General features: G+C 39.0%; 1 protein-coding gene across 2 annotated transcripts in view; it reads left to right on the top strand.

Annotated features, from left to right (window-relative positions):
- The first annotated feature begins 10,831 nt into the window (after window positions 1-10,831).
- The window catches only part of Pvf3 (PDGF- and VEGF-related factor 3), an 86,256-nt gene continuing 80,059 nt past the window's right edge, over window positions 10,832-17,028 (top strand). For both annotated transcript variants that reach the window (XM_064681289.1, XM_064681288.1), the window contains exon 1: window positions 10,832-11,785. In XM_064681289.1, coding sequence (XP_064537359.1) covers window positions 10,928-11,785 — 858 coding nt within the window. In that variant the 5' untranslated portion in view covers window positions 10,832-10,927. The remainder of the gene's footprint in view (window positions 11,786-17,028) is intronic.

The following is a 17,028-nucleotide window of genomic DNA, read 5'->3' as shown; positions in this document are numbered from 1 at the left end:
CTTTATTCCCTAAATGTTCTTCTCTGATTTATTCAATTTATAGCTTTAAACGTAGCATAATAAGTTAAAGTCATGACCTTTGGCATTATCTTCCAATTTAATCCCATATTCATTCTATGATTTTTACAGTTCAAGTAAAGTTTTATTTTTCTCTTAACATCTGACTTCTGCTCTGTATTGCCTAACAACAAATTGAATTCCAGTTGAGAGCAAGTCAAGTGAAATGCACTTGACAACACTTGCGACATGACTTTAGTGTTGGGTAGCGAAACTTTCTCATGGCTGTGTGTGTAACAAGTTGAGTTTTTGCCCCCTAGACTCAGTTGCAACCTGTTTGCTTGACACGCCCAGTACTTCCGCCTGGCGCATTTGCATCAATGCGCCGCATTGTCATTGCTGCCACATGGGGCAGGGGCACAGATAGGCAGGCACAGGGGCAGTGTTAACAGCGCTGCAACGTTGCAGTAAGAGTAAGACCCAAAGCCAAGCCATGTACGGGCAAACAGGGAGCACTAAACATTCATCTTTAAAAACCATTTTAGTCGACACAAAGCGACGCGTTCTTTTCTATGAGAGAATGCCAAATGGAGGCCAGACAAAGGCGGCGACCAGAAGTGGAAGATGCCAAACACAAGACACAACAACACACGACTCAACTGCGGGGGGAGGGGCGGGGGTTTAGGGGCAAGACACGAGAAAAACGCGTAAAACTTTAGCCAGGACACGGAAGGGCGGAAGGGGGAAAGGGAAGGGGTAGGGGAAGGCGTGCAGGTGCTGCGGAAGCTGTCGCCTTGTTGTGCTGTTAACAAGGCAAAGGCAAGAGCAAAGGAGAGATTCAAAGGGAGGGGAAAGAAGGAAATTGTAACCCGACAGATAGCTAGACGCGTTTAATGGAAGCACAGCCATATTTTTCAGATTTTAACGAGGACTAGTTGAAGAAGAAGACGTCGAAGAAGAAGAAACTGAAGCTGAAAGGAGAACTAGAAGAAGAAGAAGAAGAAGGACGACCATCAATGGCAAAGCATTTGTCTCAGGCCAGTCCTTTGGCATTCTGACTATTGTCGCTCCAAGCTTCTCCAGTGGGCGGGCGCCACGCGAGGGCGTGGCAGTTGCTGAGGCAGCAACATTATGTGGCAAGAGCTGGGCAAAGGGACTGAGTCGCCGCTGTTTGTCATAAAAGTGGCTACAAAGTGCGGCAGGTACGCCGCGCTTGGCTGGAGACGTGAAGTCGTTCTAAAGACCTAGAAAAGGTTAAAGGTCACGCTTCGAGTTGTCAACATGAGGTAACAAGTCGTGGAGTCTAGAGATATATTTCATTAGATTTTGCTCTCTGAAATATTAGCTGTCAGGCGAAAACTTTACAAGTGAAAGCGAAGCATGCTTTGTATATTTCAATCTATTCGCATTTTGATTTTCTTTCTGAAATTATTATCTTAAGGAATTGGAATTTCCAGTTTACAACTCTTACAAAAAGTATTTTAAAAAGCTGACTGCTTTTATCTATTTCAGCTAATTATATTCAGAGTGTCTATAGAACTAATTGTCCCGATTAACTGACAGATTGACATAGGTCCAAATTTCCCAACCCTGTAACTCGGTCAAAACTCAACCGATTTTTAGAAGGTTTGGCTTTTTGTTCATGGTTTGGCCTCTAGATAAATTTGGCATCAAAATCTGGCAACATTATTTTTGGTCAAAATTCATGTGAAAATGATACCCAAAAATATCCTATATAGACATAGGTCCAAATTTCCCACCTCCATAAATCGGTCAAATTTCATCCAATTTTCACAAGGCTTGGCTTTTTGTTCATGGTTTGGCCTCTAGATAAATGTGGCATCAAAATCTGGCAACATTATTTTTGGTCGAAATTCATGTGAAAATGGTACCCTCAAATAACCTATATAGACATAGGTCCAAATTTCCCAACCACATAACTCGGTCAAATCTCATCCGATTTTCATATAATTTGGCTTTTTATTCATGGTTTGGCCTCTAGATAAATTTGGCATCAAAATCTGGCAACATTATTTTTGGTCGAAAATCATGTGAAAATGTTACCCTCAAATATCCTATATAGACATAGGTCCAAATTTCCCACCTCCATAAATCGGTCAAATTTCATCCAATTTTCACAAGGCTTGATTTTTGTTCATGGCTTGGAGTCTAGATAAATTTGGCATCAAAATCTGGCAACTTTATTTTTGGTCGAAATTCATGTAAAAATGGTACCCAAAAATATCCTATATAGACATAGGTAAAAATTTCCCACCCCATAACTCGGTCAAATCTCATCCGGTTTTCATATAATTTGGCTTTTTGTTCATGGTTTGGAGTCTAGATATATTTGTCATCAAAATCTGGCAACATTATTTTTGGTCGAAATTCATGTGAAAATGATACCCAAAAATATCCTATATAGACATAGGTCCAAATTTCCCACCTCCATAAATCGGTCAAATCTCATCCGATTTCCATATAATTTGGCTTTTTGTCTATGGTTTGGCCTCTAGATAAATTTGGCATCAAAATCTGGCAACATTATTTTTGGTCGAAATTCATGTGAAAATGGTACCCTCAAATAACCTATATAGACATAGGTCCAAATTTCCCGACCATATAACTCGGTCAAATCTCATCCGATTTCCATATAATTTGGCTCTTTGTTCATGGTTTGGAGTCTAGATAAATTTGGCATCAAAATCTGGCAACATTATTTTTGGTCGAAATTCATGTGAAAATGATACCCAAAAATATCCTATATAGACATAGGTCCAAATTTCCCAACCACATAACTCGGTCAAATCTCATCCGATTTTCATATAGTTTGGCTTTTTGTCTATGGTTTGGCCTCTAGATAAATTTGGCATCAAAATCTGGCGACATTATTTTTGGTCGAAATTCATGTGTAAATGATACCCAAAAATATCCTATATAGACATAGGTCCAAATTTCCCAACCCCGTAACTTGGTCAAATCTTATCAGATTTTCACGAGGTTTGGCTTTTTGTTCATGGTTTGGAGTCTAGATAAATTTGTCATCAAAATCTGGCAACATTATTTTTGGTCGAAATTCTTGTGAAAATGGTACCCTAAAATATCCTATATAGACATAGGTCCAAATTTCCCAACCACATAACTCGGTCAAATCTCATCCGATAATTTTCAAATTCATCATATAATTTGGCTTTTTGTTCATGGTTTGGAGTCTAGATAATTTTGGCATCAAAACCTAGTAACATTTTTTATGGTCAATATTCATGTGAAAGTGTTATCCCCAAATATCCTATATAGACATAGGCCAAAATTTCCCACCTATTTCTTATTGAATATTTTTAAATCGAAGTGAAGGTCAAGAAGGACAGCTTTCTATTTTCCACAGGCGTGTAGTTAGTTGAAAGGGTAATATCAAAAATGTTTAGCACAATACTTTCCACGCGCAAGGCCGGGCAATACTCGCTGGTATAAATATATGTATATATTGCATAGCATGGATGATGTGTTGTTTAACATTTCAGATTTGCAACTATGATACCCCCTTCAAGTCCATAAAGTTGTTTACATTTATAAGAAACGAGGTACATTTGAATTGTTAACTATTGCATTTCACAAAAGTTGGTCCTCGCTTCGATAACCACAACCCTGTTTAAAATGCCATTGTTAAATACTTGTAGGTTGATTTCTTTTTCTTTGCAGCGATTAAAACTTGCAAATTGTTGGGACAGGCAACTGCAGCAGCTTCTTGCTAAAGTTTCTCCCTTTTTCAACCGCTGCTCTTGCTGCTTTCTTTTGCAATGCAGCTGCCGGGCACTGCATCTGGCTTATCAATAAATAGAGAACAAATACAAAAATATATACTAAATGGTTATGGAAGGGGATGGGTTGGGTAGGGGGGAGGGGGGCAAAAACAAAGAGAAGCGATAACAATAACAGTGCAAAACAAGAAAGAAGAGTTACATTCGGCATGCCGAAGATTAAATACCCTTGAAGAAAATAATCATAGAAGAATAATCATAGAATTATTTGCGAGAAATGAAAGTTATATGATTTAGTAGGAGAATTGTGAAGTTTGTAATTGCTGAGAAACAAAAAAGTTCTCCACACGAACAAGCAGATTTTTAATGGATTCTTCCTATAGTTATATATGATAAACAATTAGATTGATATTCATAAAAAGTCATAAAAATCAGATTTTTAATGGATTCTTCCTATAGTTTTGTATGATATAGACTTAGATTGATGTTCATAAAAAGTCTGATAAACGTCAAAAGTCTGTTGATGCAATATTGGATTTAAATAAGTAAAGTTGATTGTCTTGAAAAAAGTTCTCAAGTAAGAACTTCACGTTCAACGGATTGTTCCTATGGCAGCTATATGATATAGTAGTCCGATCCGGGTGGATCTCAACATTTGTACTTCCTACAACAAAAGTATGATAATATGCCAAGTTTTATCAAGATTTTTTCACAAAAGCCTCAGTTAACATAGTTAGGTAAATAGGTGGATAGATGATAATAATGACTATAGATAGATAGATAGAATATGACTAAGTATATCAACTTGTAGTTACTTATGAAGTCCCCGGCGGAATTCTCTGACGTAACACACTGCTTTGGCAAATTATAATACCCTTTTTGCAGGGTATAAAATCGAAAAGAAAACATGATTTCCATCATCGTCTCTCAGCTTGTTTACCGCTCTTGACTTTGGCGCTGCCATTTGGCAATTTGGCAACGCTTTGTTTTAGATTTGGTTTCCAATTGTATTTGTTGTTATTTTCGTTGTTGTGGGTGTGTTGCCCCTTGGGCTTGATTGATTCGTATCTATCAGCAAAGTTGCCAGACTCAATTAAAAATGATAATTGATGTCTATTCTCGGACTATTGTCAAAGCAAAAGCGAGATACGTGAACGTATCTCTAATTAGCCACAAAAGTCACAGGCGGCAATTAATATTTCATTTTGTCGATAGATTAGCTGAATTTTCAGGCTCGAGTTGTCAGCATTCATATTAAATTGAACGTAATTACAAATAGTATTTGTATACCCTGTAAGCAGACGGGTGGGCAAAAGGGGCTGCCAGATGGGAAGCAAAAGTTAAGATACTAGAGAGAAAAAGAGCTGGAAGGAGAGAGAAAGCGAGAGAGAGCGAGAGAGAAAGAGAGATAAAGAGATAAAGAGAGAGAGAGAGAGAGAGAGAGAGAGAGAGAGAGAGAGAGAGAGAGAGAGAGAGAGGAGAGTGAGAGAGAGAGACAGAGTATGTATGAGCTTAGAAAAGAAAAGTCTTTAGGTCTCAACATTTGCTATATGGACTCTGTTATACCCTGTACATGTGATACACTTAATTTTTGATTAAATATGTTTTTTGTTTTCCATGATATCACATCTATTTTTTCTTAGATAGGGTATTTAATCGTCGACAACCTAACAGTTCTCTCTGTTTCTATGATATCTTCGAATATCTAAACATACTTTTATCAAATCTCTCTCATCTATTTTCTCTTAGATAGGGTATTCAAGCGTCGGCAATCCAACAGACAACAGTTCTCTCTGGTTTTTTATTATCTATTTTGTTTAATTTGCGAATTGGTGTGTGTTAAATGTCAGCTCAAATATTTATTTACCTAGCTGCTGATATATCAGTCGACTCATTAAACCAATTAAAATCTTGTTGTTCTTCCATAAACTTAGCTGTGTGTGTGTGTGTGTGTCGATGTGTGTGTGTGTGTGTAGATATTTATTTATTTTGTTTTTGGGGGCTTGTCGTTTGAGGGCGTGACACTTTTTAAATAGTTTAAACACATGAAAAAGTTGTCGAAAAGTTTACTTTTCGTTTTTATAACAAAACTCGCTCTGCCTCACTCTCTCCCCTCTCCCTCTCTCCCCCTTTCACTCTCTCCCGCCCAAGCCGCTTGTCTGGCAGCGTTGCCACCCGGCCGCAAAGCTAGCTGGCCAAACAGTTTGAGAAGTTTTAGTCAACTTAATTAGCACGTTGATTATTTTTAACGCCCAATCGAGCAGAGGCAATGATTTCATTAGCTGCTGTCGGCTGGTGTTGCCCCCCTCTACCCGCCGCTTGCCACGCCTCGCTCAAGTGTTGCCACATGGTTGATGGGAATTTTGGCTTTGCCAAGTGTAGCATAAAGTAAAGTGCGCTATGATTATTTAATTGCCGCAAAGTCTCGAGCGTTGCGTAGTTGGGAGCGGGGGCGGAAGGGGCGGCTATTTGAAGGTGCACTATTTGGCTGAGAGTCGTTGAAGAGTTGTGAACGTTGCCAATTAGTTGGCATATGGCAGGAGGGCTGTCACTTGGCCAATTTGAATATTTGATGACACTTCCAGCTGCTGTTTTTGCATTTCCAAAATTGCAAGTTCCCATAGAGAAGATAAGCAGAAGAGGTTAATCAATCCAAGTTGTAAAAAGTAGATAGAGAATACTTATGCTATTAAGCTAAAGATTGGGATAGCTTTTGGTATATAACTTTGTAAATGGATAAGGAATTCTTTTACAGTGTAATCTTCTTCATTTTTATTTCCTCGTTTTCCTTTATTTCATGAGTCGGCCTCGCGTTCTTTTCTACTTTGCTTAGCCTCAATTTTTACAAAATACTTAAAGCCTATACGAATATTGCTTTACAACACTGGTTGTTGTGGCCGTTGACTTTTGAACACTGTTTACACAGTACGAAACAGTTTTCTGATCTTAATTAACAGCCTTGTCAGCTTAGTGAAAAGTTAGACCCTCTTAAGGGAAACTATGTATCTTTAGGTCTTGATCTAGATTTCTTTGCTGGATTGGGTACTTATATGTTTGCTGTAGAAAGAAATAAATCCCATAAATCCTACTTCTCGAAGTACCTTCCTTGCTTTAATTAATAATGCGTTTCATTTTAAAACATGCTGGCATTTTGGAACTACCTGAAACACCTTTGAAGTTGGGCAATTATTGAATATAAATATTTCCACACTTCTTCAGATATTATTATTATTATAATTGTTCAACATTATACTCAAGAATCCGCATATTATTTAATTTCCATGACATCGTTTGCGCAAAACAGTGGCTAAGGAGTTTTTTTTTGGTCTTTTGCAATGTCTGCGTAAAATTCTCAACCGGTTCTAGGGCCGGTTTTGTGACCTGCTTAACTTGAGGAAACAGCCAGCAGAGCCTTTGTCTGTGAACAGATCTGCGCATCGAGGTGATAAAATGCAATAAGGAAACAAACTATGCAAATTAATGTTTGTATATATTCCAGAATTGAGCATGAGTGCAATTATTTCCAAGTTTCCATGCTTTTAAACTTTTGCTTCAATTGGAGCTCTTTGGAGATACAATATTTAACTCTATTATTTGCGCTCATCATTCCGAATGCCGAATTGCCTTGTTGTCTGTCATTTGGGCCATTTGTTGTCTCATTTAAGCCATGCAGCGTCTCAAATTAAGCGTTAAATTCAACACATAATATACGTTTTATGGCCCTGGCCCATAGCTTTACAGCCGCAACGAACTATTCCCCGCGCCGTTGTCCCCCCTTGGCCCTGCCCGGCTCTAAACTCATCTGCCGCTATCTGAGAGGCAACTTGTTTGCCTTTGAGCTTACAAGCAGCAAACAGCGCTTGCCACAGGCAACAAATGGAAAACCAAGAACTGAGAACAATGGAACGGAGAGGGAGATACATATATATATAAATGTATATATATGCCAGATCAAGCCATAGACATGGGTGTATCATGTCTCGTTATAATGTCTACCCAGGCGTTTAGCTGGAAATATTTGATCGCCTGACAAATCCTATTTGCACGCTTCGCAGGAAAATCAATTTATTCCTTTGGGGGGCGCGTTGCCTCATAAAATTCCGCTGCGTCTTCGGATTTTTTATTGTGGCAACCCTTTTATCATTGATCATACTTACGGACTCTACGCGACTACGCTTCGATTTTTATGGACTTGCTAAGATGCATTCGCGCTTCCTGTAGGTCCCATAAAAAAAAGGGCAGACATCAAGTGCACAGTGAGCTAGGCTGACTAGAGATATACCCTGTAGCCATAAGGAAGACCTTTTTTATTATCTTTAATTCATTTTACAGAAAAGGGAATTTAGTTTATTGTCTGAAGGTTATATTCCAGTCATATCGATGGCATTTAATTCTTTGTATAGAAATTGAAGCTCTTAACTTGGGGGAATGAGGCAAGATATCTATAACGAGAGCATAAGGAAAATGTTGAATGTTATCTTGAAATCCAATAATTAGTTTCGCGTTTAATATATCTCTTTCTATATATATTTATAACCAAGAGCTGGTTCCGCGTAAGATATATCTATATCTATATATTTATATTCAAGAGTTAGATACAAGAGATACTTTTTCTTCTGCCTTTCCTCAGAACTATCATACGCCGTCTTAACCCTTTTCCTAGGGTATCAATAGGAAGGGATCACAAAAAAAACTCTGACTCATTGCCTGCAGCTTAATGGCAATTAGTTGGAAAATTTGTTCGGCTACCGTTGACGGTGGTCGCTCCAGTTGATATCAGTCAGATGCTGGCCAGTTCCAGTTCGAGTTCCATTGAAATCACACCATACCCAAAAAAAAAAAAAAAAACAATACAAAGAGAAGAGATACGCAATGTTGTCTGTGGTTAGGCGCATGTTCTTGGGCAACATTTAAATGATTGCAGCCGCACATTGCCTCCGCCTGGATTATGTAATTTGGCTTTGTTTTTGTGGAGTGTATCTGTGTATCTGTGCTGCCCACGTCTGAGATCAAGTGGAGGCATCCATTGACAGCCGTGCGGGGCAGGAAGCGCTGCTCTGGCCAAAACGTTGGCGTAGATGTTGCTGAAGATGTTGTTTTGGTTCTCTCATGCAACACGTGGGCGTTGCTGCCACTTCTGGCACACACACAGTTGCAGCCGTGCCTCGACATCAATCACATATGTATTCGTATATAAATGTATCTATACATATATAAATGTTGCCAATGCCAATTGTCAATTGGCTGCAACAACAAGCAGAAGGCGATCAAATTGTCTGGCAAATGCCGGCAATGTCAGTGCCAACATGTTCGTCCAGCAGCTGCATTGCAACATGTTCGACATGTAAGCGGCCTAGGCCAACGTGTTGCAGCCAACATATATTTGTTGCCAACCAGCATGCGCTGCCTGCTGCGCTCTCTTGCGCCCGTGCAACATGTTGCTTGTGTAAGCGACGCGACATGTTGCGCGCTCAGTTACAAGGCACAAAAACAATTTCTCTGCATAAAGTACGTTAATATAACTACAATTATTTAATAATAAATAAAAAATAAACATGCCTAGATTAAGTTAAAGGTCCTGAACTCAATTACTAACAATTATTGTCATACTCACAAGCTGCTCCCATTTAATTGCGCTCTTTTATTTCTTTCAGTGTATACATGTTGTGCTCTCAACATTGCGGCGCATCAGTTCAGATTTTGTTGCTGCCGTCAGATTCAGTTGTTATCTGTAAGTCGCTTCGTGTCGTCACATGTGCGGATTAAACGCATGCCCCTACGCATCTACTTAGACAAAGTCTATTCGGAATTCCAACTTTATGAGGTAAACAAAACAAATACCGAGTGCAATAAAATAATACCACATATATCTATATATGCGTACGGCATATATGTGCGTGTTTCTGTGAGAGTGTGCGTGCGATATTAACGTGCGGTAAAAGTCGCGCGCGGTTTTTTAAATAAAAATAAACGAATTTTGACTGTAAAGTTTTATGATCCAGCTGCAAATATCTAAATAAACTAATAATACAAAAAATATAAAACTTAAAGTCGAATATTTAAAAAACTTGAAAAACGATAACAAAAAATTTTAAAATGTTTTTTTAATTCAAAATTAAACACAAAACTAAAAATCGAAAAATACCAAAATATTGAAGAGTAAAGTTTCGAGTTCCAAATATTAGAAAAAGAAATACAGTCAAAAAAAAATTTAAAAATATTTTTGAAAAATTCTGTAGAAATTTTGAATAATTATTTAATAAACGAAATAGAAAAAAAATATTTGCATATATAAAAATTCGTTTTAAATAATATATAATAATAATAATAATAAAAGCAAAAAATACAAAATATAATATATACAAATTTTAAAATAATAAATATCAAATAATATAAAAAAGTCATTATTTTAAAAAAAAATAAAATTCTCAACCCAAAACACTTAACTACAAATTGAACTTTCAAATCAAGCAAAAGTGTAGAAAACTTGGTGAAATAATTTGACAAAAAGGCAATTAATTAGCGAAAAGAATTTCAATTGCGGCAATAAAAACAATTTTCCAGCAATGTAAAACGCAATTCGATGTGTCGCAGTGCAACCGAATGATTTATGGCCATTGAGAAAAAAGTGAATTAACAAAAGAAAATGCGTTAAACAAATGCGAGTGCGAGTTTTATAGAACGTGCGGCAACAAAGCGAAAAAACAGGCGACGAACAATAAAAAAAAGAGATCAGAAGGAAAGGTCCAGAGAGCAGCTACAGATACAGATAAAGATAAAGATACAGATACATCTACAGATACATCAATAAGCTGCAGATACAGATACATCTATTAGCCGCAGATAGATTGAGAGATCAGCTCGTGGCAATGGGCAGCAAGGGCTTCTTTCCGCTGATGCTGCTGCTGCTGCTGCTCCTCGCCGATCTCGGCTACACCGAGGAGCATGCGCATCGCCACGCCCACAATGGCACCACCAGCGCCCCTCCGCATTCTCGCCGCAATCAACAGCAGCAGCAGCAGCGCCTGCAGCAGTTGCAGAGGGCGCAGGCGGACAACCAGCTGGACATGCACCATCATCATTTGCGGCACGAGCAGCATTTGCGCGCCGAGCTGGCGGGCAACGAGAACAGGCAACCGCCGCCGCCGGCCTCAGTCAGGCAGCCAAAGACCATGCAGCTGGAGCTGGAGCAGCTGGCCATGATGGGGCACGGTCCGGGCGAGCAGCATCATTTGCGCCATCATAATCGCCATCATGCCGCCTGGGAGCAGCGCGTCTTCCCCGAGCTGCATCAGCGCCAGCATCGCCTGGGCCTGGCGACGAGCGGCTCCACAGCTGCGCCAGCTGCTGCTTCCTTGGTGACGGATGCCCCACTGCCTCATGTGGCAGGCAATGGGAATGTCTCGACGCGCTACTTTGATCGCGATGGCATCTACCCGGCCTGGACGCAGCCAAGATCGACGCGTGCGCCCAACTGGCAGCAGCAGGTTGACGATGACAGCGAGCTCGACGAGGACGAGGATGACGACGATGATGAGGATGATGAGGATGAGGATGAGGAAGAGGATTATAGGGATGATGAGCCCGTGGCGGATGACAGCTTTGCCGCCGAGCTGGCCAAGCAAATGCCGCGCTACTCGTTCTTCAGCCAAAAGCTGCCCCAGATTAGCTCCATGGAGCAGGAATACGATGCCTACGATCAGTCGGAGCCGGCGCTAACCAACAACAGGCATCCCAATGTGGCCGCCAGCCACACGAAGGCCGCCGCCAAGCGCAACATATTCGATTGGCTCTTCAAGCCGAAGACCACAACGGCCAAGCCGCAAGTGGAGAGCCACGCCGAGGAGGAGGAGGAGGAGGCCTTCTCCAACGAGCAGTGGAACAAGATCGAGCACGAGCATCATCTGAAGCAGCAGCAGCACCAGAAGGAGCTCCAAGCACTGCGCGACAGCAACAAAAACAGAAACCGAAACAGAAACCGAAACCGAAACGCGCCGCTGATAAGAGCCCGAGGCGGCATTGATAATGAGGTAAGTTTTGGCATTGCGCCCATTCAGCTATAGCTATATCTGTAGCTATAGCTATATAGCTATATAGCTATTGTTATTGTTGCTGAAGTGATGTCATTAGACATTGTTATAAATACGCGGCGCAGATAAGTCAGACGCACACACACGAGCTGGCTGCCATGAAATAGGCCACAAATTGGATCGCTTTATAGCCCGGCTGGTCAACCAGATAGACACACACAAACAAACCAACAAGCGACAACACACACACACACATATTTACACTGCGAGAAAGTCAAGTCTACAATGAATCATACTTCGTCGTAGCATTGAACTAGAAAGGGAACAAAGATCTTAGGCAAAACAATGTGACAGGCAGTTGGAATATAGTATATATATATCAGTATTAAAGCAGCTGGAATATATAGTATATAAATTCCAGTATTAAAGCAGTTGGAATATAGTATTTATATTCCTGATCAGGCTAACTGAATTGATCTAAACGCAATCGTCAGTCCGTCTGTCTGAGTTCGACTACCTTGAAAACCATAAAATCCAGGAACTTGTAATTTAAAAGAAATATCCTTCCTTATTTTTAAATCGATATTTTGTCATATTTTTAAATTATTGATAAATATAGATTTTGAGGGATGGGGCATTGGTTTTGAGACATGTTCTTACGATAAATATCAGATTAGAGACATGTTCTTTCGATAAATATCGATTTTGATACATTTCTTTCGATAAATATCGTTTTTGAGACATGGTCTTTCGATAATTATCGATTTGGAGACATGTTCTTTCTGTAAATATCATTTTTTAGACATTCTTTTTTAACCATAAAGTAGTTTAACCGATGTAGTTTATTGTATAGGCACATATACAGAATATTTCACTTTTTGGATGCTTCTTTTCCTTTTTCCTAAAATTGGTAAAACTAATTTTTGTTAGTTGTTATTATTTTCTTTGTATAAATTTATAGAAGAAAGCTATAATGTTTGTAAAGGCAGCTTAGCGTTGGCTTCAGGGTATCGCTTAGTCGGGCATACCTGAAAAAAAAACACAATTCTCTTGCTTTATATTAACCTCTTGTTGTCGAGACATCTGTGATGTCCTAAAGTTATTTCCCACGCTTTCGGGCGAAACACTTCAAATATTATTCAAATATAATTCAATTATAGCTACTGCAAAAACTTCAGCTGCCTTGTTTTTTTGTCTTCACATTGCTCAGTCTGTCAGTCAATCAATCATGATTGACAAACAGTTCTATTCATTTCGCTCAGTGCATGCTACCTTTGTGTTACAGATGGATGTGAAGGTAAATACCCGTGCATACGCACTGACCCTGGCTAATATTGTTTGTGTTGTGTTTGGGCTTTGCCAGCAGCAGCCACAGCAATTGGCACCATAACAACAACAACAACAACAGCAACAACAACAACAACAACAACAGCAGCAGCACGCGTTGCTCTGTTCGTTTTGTTAAATATTTACAGAATTTTGTTAAAGGGGCAGCGTTGATTTCTGAACCAGTTCGACCAATTGTTTATCCAGTTGCCCGTTCGACCAATGCGGCTGACTAATTGAAACCGGCAGCAGCAACAACAGCAGCAACAACAACAACATTGAAAAGGACTAGCAGCAGTGGCAGCAACCGCAGCAATTGCAACAATTTGTTGCATTTAATTTTGCGCTTTTTGCATAGCTTTTGTTTTGTCAGCTTTTAATTGCATTTTGTGGCGCATTTCGTTCAAATTTCATTTTCATTTTAATTTTCCTCTCCCTTTTTTGCCGTTTGATGCATTTTCCGCTTTGCTCAAGTTCTTTTGGCCACACCTTTGCCTAATTGCAAAGCACAAATTTAATTAGGCCCCAAGCAAGTAAGTGGCACCTGCGCAAGGTGGGGAAGGGGGCCTAAAGACGCGCGCGAAACGCGTGCTGTTCGCTAGCGTTTTTGTTGTTTTTACCCCCACACACATATTTGTTGTGCTTGTTGTATAATGTGGAAAAGGAAAATATATTGTGGGAGCTTTGAATTGTCTGCCAAAAATGCTGCTCATTAGGAATTAATTAATATTCATTAAGTTAAGAATTCAACAAGAACTCATATGTCATAAGTTTGCCCCACAAGTAGCTGAATTTGTATACCCTAACAAACACTACAGGGCATTATAATTGCCTTGGCGTGTCTGTGAAGCACAACGGGGATACATATGCGGGGTAAACCAAGTCGATAGAGCCAAGTTATATCTATTTAACCTTCTAACTGTCTATGTGAACTGGCCCAGCTGAGAAGCTATCCCAATAGAACTTGGCATATATTCGTATTTCTGTTCCAGGCAGCTCTTATGTCGGAATTGGTCGAATTGGACAACCATATCATATAGCTGCCATAGGAACGATCCGTCGAAAATTAGCTTCTTGTATGAAAAATATATGAAAAATAATAGTAGGAACGATTTGTGGAATATTAAATTCTTGTATGGAAAACCTGTATGAAATCGTAGGAGCAATTGATTCATGTATGGAAAACTTGCATAGATATCTTCAACGAACTCTGCTGTCATTAGTTTAATGAGCTTATATTATTTTATATTGAGCTAAAACTTATCCAGATCGCACTACTATATTGTGTATCTATATAGCAAGCATCGTTGAACAAATAATTTTTTGTATACCAATATATTCTGTTTGCCACGATATTTTCATTAAACTCAGCATTTACGAGCTTCGCTTTTCTCACATTTCGGCAGAACACTTAGGCTAAAGTCTATGAGGGTATTAAATCTTCTGCTTGCTAAAGATATCCTGAATTGTTTTCTTAATCAAACTAATTAGTTAATTTACGCGTGAACAAAATCTTAACAATATGGAAGTTCTATATCATGTAGCTCTTCAGTCGAGTATCAAAAATAAATGTTCTGGAAAACTTTTCTCATCTTAAAAACTCCGCTGTGAACAGCTTTAACATTTCACATGAGCAAAATCTTAGCCACATCGAACTACTATATCTTTAAAGCTGCTTAGGACAAATCATTCGATTTAAAATTTGTCCTAAACAAATCGGTCGAATTATCAAAAATACATTTTATAGAAAACTTTTCTAATCTTTAAGATATTTTGATCAAACTCAGCTGAGAACAGCTTAAATATTCTCCCCACAAAACAAAGAAGTATCAAATGGGGCTACTATATATAATTATTTCCCTATGATAATTCTTACTTTATTATATTCCTTTACTGGAACAATCTTTCGGCTATACAAAATTTCACTTTCACATGCTTTTAAGCGTATTTAGTCTTCGGCCTGCTATCTGCAGCAGATATTCGTTCTTGTTTGTTTCAACTTATTTATAGAACTTAACTTGAAACATTTCCCCACATCATTTGTCATATTGTTGCCTCAACTTGGCTGACAAATTGCTGTTTGCTGTTCGCTTCGCTGCCACTTGCCACTTGCCACTTGCCACTTGCTCGATGTAAATTTTATTCGTAAAAGCGCGCGAAATTGCGTTCATAATTAACACATAATTGTTGTTGAATTGAATTTCGTTGCATGCTGTAAGTTAAATGAAAGCAATGCAAAGCGCCATAAAAAAAACAACTTGAATAAAATGATTGAGAACGAAAAAAATATTGTAAATAGCAAAATAAACAGACAGCGGCAAAAATAACAACAACAACAACAGCAGCAGCTGATGGCATAAAGCAAAACAGCTGCAAATAAAACAATAACGAGTGCGAATGTGTGTGTGTGTGTGTGTGTGGGTGTGTGTGTGTGTGTGTGTGTGGGTGTTGCTGCTGTGTGGCAAGACAACAGAATAACACAAAAACACAGAAACACAAAAAAACAGCACGCGGCACGAGTCGCCTTTTACGACAGGTGAAATTGGCGCTGAGCCATTCGCTTGACAAGGCGCTCAGTGGTTGTCTCCCCCTCCCCCCTCCCCATCCCCTCACCACCTCGTCATTTCCCCTTCCAGGCCACAAAAAGTGACACACATATTTACACATGTCTGCGGATGACGCCGTGGCGCTTTTGTTTCCTGTCCCGCCCCGCCCCGCGACAACCGTGTCGGCAGCCACTCGTAAAATGTATCTCGATGTTTACATAATGCATTATTTGCATGTTGCTCTCGTTGCGGTCCTTGCCGTAGTTGTTGCAGTTGTTCCAGTTGTTGTTGTTGCTGTTGCACTTAATTGCAAAGTTGGTAAAACATTTTTTAACAATCAGCATACCCTAAAGCTTTAAAATGAAGGGTAGTTAGATGCAGCAAAACAATTAAGAACGATTAAATTTAAGAGCCGATCAACTCTTGGTGTGTCAAAATGCGGCTGAGTCTGTTCACATGTGTCTCTAGGGTATTGCCTAGTCGATCACTCATTATCGGAGTGTTTATAGTTGACTGTTTATATATGACTATATAATATGCATAAATCTGGATCTACAGGGTATTTTCTAGTCTAGCACGTGTAACTGAAGTCTCTCTAGTTGCCGTAATGATGACTTGATGCATACAAACAATGATTCTACCCACATCTGCTTAGATGTGTCTATATCATATATGTATATATCTGCTTACAGGGTATTCCCTAGTCGAGTACTCAATACCTATGCACTCCTTCTTTCCTGTACTAATGACTAGATAAATTCCTTGTTTGTGAAAACCTGATTCTAGAAACATCTGTTTAATTTGTCTACTAAATATGCATTATATCTAATTACAGGGTATAACCTAGTCGAGCACTTAATATGTATTTACTTCTTCTTTACTGTAATTGTGGCTTAACAAGTGTGCATTCATGACTGAGTCTAGTTTTAACGGCTTAGATTTTTGCATTAAGTATATACCTTTGCTTACAGGGTATAACCTAGTCGAGCACTCATAGCTGTACCATTCCTGCTCCTGCTGTAATTTCACTCTTTTTTTTCTCGCTGTTCATTAACGCTTCAAGTGTGGTTAAGCGGGGCGTATGCGTAATATTCAGCACTGATTTTAAATAGCGAATTAAAATTAAAATTTTAGTTAATTACAAAGCGCAGCAGCTCAAATTTAATTTTGTACAATTAAAAGTTCGCTATTAAATACTTCCAGATTTCGAGCTCAACTGGGGCGGAATTCAGAATATTCCCATTCAATTATTCCGCTTGCAAAGCATTTAATATTTTTGGAAATTGATTTTCCCCGCATTTCCATTTTCGGGCTTAAAAATACTTTAGGAATATTTAAAAACATTTTTAAAACCCGTACGTTTGAATGGAA

This window comes from Drosophila montana, unplaced genomic scaffold, assembly GCF_035044405.1.
Source record: "Drosophila montana isolate Dmon_TW-CO22-7 unplaced genomic scaffold, ASM3504440v1 contig_2192_1, whole genome shotgun sequence".
Taxonomy (NCBI): Eukaryota; Metazoa; Arthropoda; class Insecta; order Diptera; family Drosophilidae; genus Drosophila; species Drosophila montana.
Note: the sequence above shows the minus strand (reverse complement) of the source record. Positions and strands in the feature narration are given on the sequence as shown.